This window comes from Mirounga leonina, unplaced genomic scaffold (genome assembly GCF_011800145.1).
Source record: "Mirounga leonina isolate KUSES-001 unplaced genomic scaffold, KU_Mleo_1.0 Mir_366, whole genome shotgun sequence".
Classification (NCBI taxonomy): Eukaryota; Metazoa; Chordata; class Mammalia; order Carnivora; family Phocidae; genus Mirounga; species Mirounga leonina.
This window is the reverse complement of record NW_023270709.1, coordinates 22,883,983-22,890,798: the sequence shown is the minus strand read 5'-3', so window position 1 is coordinate 22,890,798 and position 6,816 is coordinate 22,883,983. Positions and strand designations below refer to the sequence as shown.

Below are 6,816 nucleotides of genomic sequence, written 5' to 3'. Positions count from 1 at the left end.
GTTGGGTTTCTTTCTTTTCTTTTTTTTCCCTCCTCTCTTGACCAAGAAATGAGATAAAATAAACCAAAAACAGCAAGGGGGGGGGGGCGATGAAAAAAGGGACGAGATTCCTTCAGTCTCTAGAAAAACTACCAAGTCGGCTTCCTCCTGGGGGTGCAGCAGACAAGTCCGGAAGCTCGTTGGAAGTGGGGGGGGGGTCTCTTCGGGCAAAGGGGAGGAAACTCCAAGTAGCTTTTTTTGCCATCAACAACAACATCAAGAACAACAACGAAAGGTCGCCCCTCGTCTCCCCGCCGCCTCCTCCACGTCCCCGCGGCCGGGGAGGTGGGGGCTGGGAGCGCGGGTCCCCAAAACGCCCCCCGCGCTCCTCTCTCTCGGCGGCCGAAGCCGGCCCCGCTCATCTTTTTTCCTTTTCCTTTTTTTTTTCTTTTTTCCCTTTTCTCTTCCAACTCTTTCTCTGTCCGCTTCTCTCTCTCCTTCTTTTTAACCCCCCCCTCTTGCCCCCCGGCCCGCGCGCGCGCGCGCCCGTCAGTAGGTGAAGACCAGGTTGGAGATGCTGGACTCGAGCCAGTCTCCCGAGATCATCTCGCTCACCTCGGGCGTGCAGTAGTCCGGGAACTCGAAGTGCGAGCCGGAGCCGGGCTCGAAGTTAAAATCCAGGTCCCGGTCCAGCGCCGACGACGAGCTGAAGCTGCCCAGGGACATGCTCTCAAAGTTTGAGCTGGGGTGCAGGTCGAGCAGGTCGTCTTCGAACTCGTCGTCGGAGGACGACGAGCCCGACGACGAGGACGAGGACGAGCGGGACGAGGCCGACGAGGACGCGTGCGAGGGCGCGCTGGACGGCGCCGGCGAGGCGGCGCGCAGGCTGGCGTAGCTGCGGTGGTCCGCTGGCGAGCGGCCGGCGGCGGGCGAGGACGCGGCGCTGCTGCGGCCGCTCAGGCTCGGCCCGGCGGGCGAGCAGCCCGCGCCCCCCTCCTCGTACAGGCCCAGGGGGTCGCGGGGGTCGGCGCCCGCGCCCGCGCCGCCCGCGGGCGGAGAGGAGGCGCCCAGGCCGCCGAACAGGTAAACGCGCTTCACCTTCTTGTCGGCCAGGTGTCTGCCCGGGGCCGCCAGGCCGGCCGAGGCGGAGGCGGCCGTGGAGGCCGAGGCCGCCGCGCCGGGAGTCCGCGCCTTGTACAGCGAGTGGTGGTCGTCGGCGGCGGCGGCGGCGGCGCCCGGGGGCAGCAGGGCCGCGGCGCCCGCGTGCTCGGCCGCCGCCTTCCCGCCGCCGCCCGCCAGGATGAGCTTGGCGTGCGGCTTGCCGGCCCCGCCGCCCGCGCCGCCCGCCGCCTTGGAGCTGCAGCTCTTTTTCGGCGCGGGTCTGCAGTTGGCGCCGCCGCCGCTCGCGCCGCCGCCCCCTCCCCCCGCGCCGCCGCTCCCGCCGCCGCCGCCGCCCCCGTGGCCACCCCCGCCACCGACCTTGTCTCCCTTCTCCCCCGGCTTGGCGGCGGCGGCGGCGGCCGAGGAGCCGGAGCTGGCGTTGCCGGACTTGACCTTCTTCCTGGGCCGGTACTTGTAGTCGGGGTAGTCAGCCATGTGCTTGAGGCGCAGCCGCTCCGCCTCCCGAATGAAAGGGATCTTGTCGCTGTCTTTGAGCAGCTTCCAGCGTTTGCCCAGCCGCTTGGAGATCTCGGCGTTGTGCATGTCGGGCGACTGCTCCATGATCTTGCGCCGCTCGATCTGCGACCACACCATGAAGGCGTTCATGGGCCGCTTGATGTGCCCGCTCGGCGTCTTGCACCAGCTCGGGTCGTCGGCCTTGCCGCCCGTGGAGGCGGTGGAGCCGGGCGTGGGGGAGGAGGCGATGCCCAGCTCGAGGCCCGCGCCCGAGTCCGAGCTCTCGCCGGCCAGCAGCGCTTCCGTGTTCTCGGCGTTGTTGGTTTGCTGCACCATGGCCCCGGCTCGGCGGGCGCCCACGCGCGCTCACACCCTCGCGGCGGCCGCGGCGCGATCGCCGGGCCCTCCCGGCTCCCGGGGCCAAGTACACGCCGAGCGGAAGGACGCGCGCGGCGGCCGTGCGGGCCCCTCCACTCCTGGCCGGGGCGGTGGTGCGCGCAGAGAGAAAAGTCTCCCGAAGACGCGGGGAAGGCGCGCTCCGCCTCTTGCAGAGGAGTTGTAGTTCCCAGGCTGGAGAGTCTCTCCCTCCCTCTGCTTCTCGCTCTCTCGCGCTCGCTCTCACCGCGCCGCAGTTTGCTCTGTCTCTCGGCTCTGAGTCTGGAGACCGTGTTATAAAGTGGAGAGGAGTTTCTCGAATGCTGGTTGCTGAAGCTTCCAAGGCAAGTTTCTCGCCGCCTCCCAGGCAAGTCTTTTTTTTTTTTTTTTTTTCCTTTCCCTTCCCCTGAAGCAGTTGGTTCCAGTTCACGAGCGCTCTCAGCAGCTCAGGAAAGCGACATAGTCTCTATCACTTAGTCCCTTTCCTACAATGCAAAGCAAAAAAGGCTCTGGCTCCAGGACTCTCTGTGGGCGGAATCGGCACTAAGGAGTTGGTGCAATTATTTTGTTGCAAGGTAGGAAGCCAAAAAGCCTTCGTGCAACAGACTGGCATGAATAAATGTATGTTTCCCCCTCCCTTCTGCAAGAAGGGAGCTGGTAATGGCAGAGTTCCTCTAATGCAGACTCTTAAAGAGCGTGCAAGAACTGGAGACCCGGGAGCGAAACAGGCCTCTTCCCCGCACACAGTTTCTCTTGCTGCAGCTTAGAGCAGACCCCAATTCCGCCTCGCGCCTCTTTATCCTTTCACAGTCTTGGCCGCGGCCAATCAGCTGCTGTAACCAACGCTTCCTCGTGCCAAGCCCCTCCCCCGCGCTTCCCATTGGCTTGGAACCCGATGCAATAATAATCTCCGCGTGCAATGAGAAGCTCCAAATCTGACCTCATTCCAATTTACAGAGCAAACTTTTTAAAAGGGCTAGAAGTACAGCTGAGATTTCTGCTGCCTTTTTTTTCCTTTTGCTCTGTGTGTGTGTGTGTGTGTGTGGTGTGTAAAGAGGATGTTAATGCATGAAATTATTAAGGGGAGAGACGGAAATGTATTCTAACCATTATGTTAGATAACAAGGGGCTTGGAAGTGGGGGGGAGTAAGGGTGAAATACTGTAAATGGAAGCTTTCTGCTTAAAAGCCAAGTGATTATTTTTATTAGTTCTTTTCAGTACTGGAATAAAGAATCAGCCTCTAGTGCAAAATCTGTTCCTCGGATCCTTCATAAAGCCAAGGATGTAAAAGGGGGGAAGGAAAGCCGCAACAATAAATCAATGGATATTGAAAACCATTAAGAAAGTGGTACCTAGACACCTGTCATCACAATTATTTTAACAGCTCTAGGTACAGCACAGATGTTGATGTATTGTGTAAATCCCTTCAGAGCAATTTTTGTGCTGTTTGTGGAAGGCAGAGAAGAGGAATTTTTGCAATAATTGCTTGCTCTCTTAACCAAACAGGGGTTAACTATGGTTATTTAATGATTTAAACTCCCCTATAAATCCTGGATAGCCCAAACAGAGGAGCTTTCCACTGGAACACATTACACAGTGTTCCATACTTAACTCAGGGGGAGAATTTCCGTAGAGTTTCGTATAGGATGGTAATGTCGGATAAAAGATTGGGATCATTTTTACTTTCTAAATATTTGTTTCCCCTATTTTCAACATTAAAGATTACTGCACTCTCTTTCTCCCTGCACCCAAACCCTTCTGACTTCTTTCCTTTACACATATTTTCTCCTATATATTCCTCCTATGTTACTTGAATCAAATTGAGCTAAAAGGCCAAGGCGAAGGGAAAGAAGGATGTGGTGTGACTGGTAGCAGAAGACACTGGAGCCTCTGGATTTATATTAGACCTAGATGCTAGTCCTTCTTACTGGTTTTGTACACTGCAGAGATGGTTAAGTCACAGTCCTCCTCATCTGTGATATGGGAACACCAAGAGCTACTTTATATAGGATTGTTATGAGGGTTTGATGAGATTGATGCATTGTAAGCCCTCAGTGAATGCTGTTATCTTTCTCTTGGTAATTCAAATGCCAGAGACACTCCATCTAGTAGAAGCGGCATGTTGTTGTTCAGGAGACCCAAGTTGAGGATGGTCACTGATTTTTTTTTTAAGTAGGCTCCACGCCCCACGTGGGGCTTGAACTCAGGACCCTGAGATCAAGAGTAGCATGCTCTACCGACCAAGCCATTTGAAAACTAATCTCAGATTATGTTATGTGAACCCTACAAGGACAACAGTGGCAATCCTGTAGTCTTAATGATTTTAAACGAAAGGAACTTTGTGAAGAGTATTGTGGAGAATCTGCCAGGTAATCAGAATACATGTTTATTTGGCCACAAAATTTACCTCTATTCCATGGTGTGAAAATTAGAGTTCTAGTAAAAATCGGTCTTTCTTAACGCCGTAATAGTAAACTGTTTTTCTACAGGCCAGGGATAGGTGGTTGGTAGGGCCAACCCAACAAAATTAAGTGAGCTTTTGATTCAGATCAAACTAGTGCTAGGCAGCAGATTTCTATTTATCTTGTCAAACTTTTAAAGTACGTACGCTAGCCAGGGGCCCAGGTTGTTGGATTTAGAATTTCACCCTTTGGAGACATCTGACTGGATCTGTAAGGATCAACCACAAGCAAGCATGTTTTTGTGAGTAAAAGCAAATAAATTTTGACCATTAACTGCCCAAGTTATATACTTTTTCTTTCAGACGGTGGAACAAATCTTAAACAAAAACCCACAAGGCACCTTTTTTTGCATGTAACAAAGTTGGGTGTGTCATCATGCGTTTTATTTGCCTTGGTGTGCACACGAAAACACCCGAGCAATCCTAAATGTTATACTCTGACATAAAAATTACTCTCTAAGAGGTCTAGGATTTATAAAATCAGTATCTTCACTAGAATAAAAAAAGGGAATAAATACTACATTTATTTTGGGGTTTGTACCAAGGAATGATTTGAGAGTGTAGCTAGTTTGTGATAAGTCAGTCAAGGTGACTAGCAATATAATTGATTACATTTTTTTAGAGCCAGTTTTGCTTCCACCACTGAAAATCGTGGGGGAAAGTGGCATTTAATCAAAGCAGTCCTAGTAATTTTGTTTATGCTTAAAGCACACAGGTTATTTATTTTTAAGATTTTTATTTTTAAGTAATTGTTACACCCAAGGTGGAGCTCGAACTCGCAACCCCAAGGTCGAGAGTTGTAGGTTCCACTGACTGAGCCAGCCAGGCGCCCTGCACATAGGTTTTTTTAAAAGTAGATACTAAAAAAATAGCCACTGGCCTATTTCTGTTGTGAGGTGTATTTTCTGTATTTTAACAAATCCGGTAGATTTTAAGACACACCATTGTTACATGCAACTAAGGAAGGAAAACTGCCAACGAGACATTGACATGCCCCTGATTGTGAGACCTCTCCTTATTCCAGAGATGTTGAAAATGAAAAGGACAAGTGCTTAGAACTGAAGAAATATGGTATTAGTAATTTTCATTGGCTGTATTATAGTGTATATGAATGCTTAGACTCTTAAAGGAGGCTTGTTCTTCTGTGTGAGTACTTCTTCTCAAATGTAAGAAAACGTTTGACAAATGGCTTTTATTAAAGTCCATCTTTCTCACCAACTGAGTAAACATGTGCATGCTGGAATGTACTGGGCCTCTGAATATCAAGTAATGAGAAAAGATTTCTGTGTTCTCATTACCTAACTTCATATGCTTTGTAACCAGTTCGCCGTTACTGACATTTTTTTCCCCCAAATACCAGATATTTGGTGGCCCCTACTAAATCAGTACTCACTGTTCCCTCTGCTGGCTTTGCAGTACATGAAGAAATTCTTAATGCTACTCTTTAAGCCATATTAACAGTAAACCAAGATAATTTTGCAAAAAAAAAAAAAAAATCCTGTTTTAGAATAATAAACTGATTGTCTTTATAGGCTCTGATGTTAGACATTTCAAATTTTGAATGAAGGTAAATTATCTTATTTTCCATTAAATAATGGGATTCTGTTTGAGATGTAGTATCGACTAATTCATTTCTTCTGCTCTCACACACCGGTACAACATAAAGTCTCACATCCATAAATGGTATGGGGTATAGATGGAAATAAGATTCTGTCCCACTGCTTAATATATTCCTGTAGCATGGGGGAGGGGACTGAAGGGAAATTAGTTTAACAAATGTCCTGGATTTGCACTGATTTGCAAGATTTTGCCTTGCCTTGGCTATAGAAACCATGAGTGTGGGAGCTGGCTAACCTGACAAGTATTCAGTTCCAATGAAATAGAGGGGGTGGGGCTCCCCCCCCCCCCCCCAGTCTTTGTTACTTTAGCAGGCGGGGAAGCAGCCCTGGGAAATTTGATGTCATTGGACTTTGTCAACTGAAAGGCCCAGGGTTTTCAGTTCCACACTTGAGGGAAAAGAACCCTCCAACGGAGGCTGATTTACTTCTCAATCAAGTAGGCAAATAAAACTTCCACTTCATCCTTTTTGGGCTCATGAAGTTTTATTAGAACTGGACTTCCCTTTCAGGGTTTGTATTGAGAAATAACATATGGAAGTAACTCTTATTTACAAAATACTAAAATAGGGAGTCTGGGGCAAAATGAAATCCATGATTTATTTTTACTCTTAGAATAAGCTAAGAGGCAAGAATGTCTAATAATTTTTGCCACTTTCTCTCCCCTCCTAACCATTGAGGTAGCCCTTTCTGGCAATGCCAACTCCCTTTTCCCTTTCCTTTCCATTCTCTCACGAGCACAAGCAGAAAAGGAATTTCTGCCTGGG

At 50.1% G+C, this 6,816-nt stretch overlaps 1 protein-coding gene across 1 annotated transcript; it reads right to left on the bottom strand.

The window, feature by feature from the left end:
• Positions 1 to 486: 486 nt before the first annotated feature.
• SOX4 (SRY-box transcription factor 4) lies at positions 487 to 2,820 on the bottom strand. The gene has a single exon (XM_034985770.1). The coding sequence runs from the start codon at positions 1,930 to 1,932 to the stop codon at positions 529 to 531; it is 1,404 nt and encodes a 467-aa protein (XP_034841661.1). The 5' UTR covers positions 1,933 to 2,820; the 3' UTR covers positions 487 to 528.
• Between the last annotated feature and the right edge of the window lie 3,996 nt (positions 2,821 to 6,816).

Coding starts and splice junctions, on each gene's coding strand:
- SOX4 (XM_034985770.1), bottom strand. CDS start 1,932: ATGGTGCAGCAAACCAACAACGCCGAGAACACGGAAGCGCTGCTGGCC.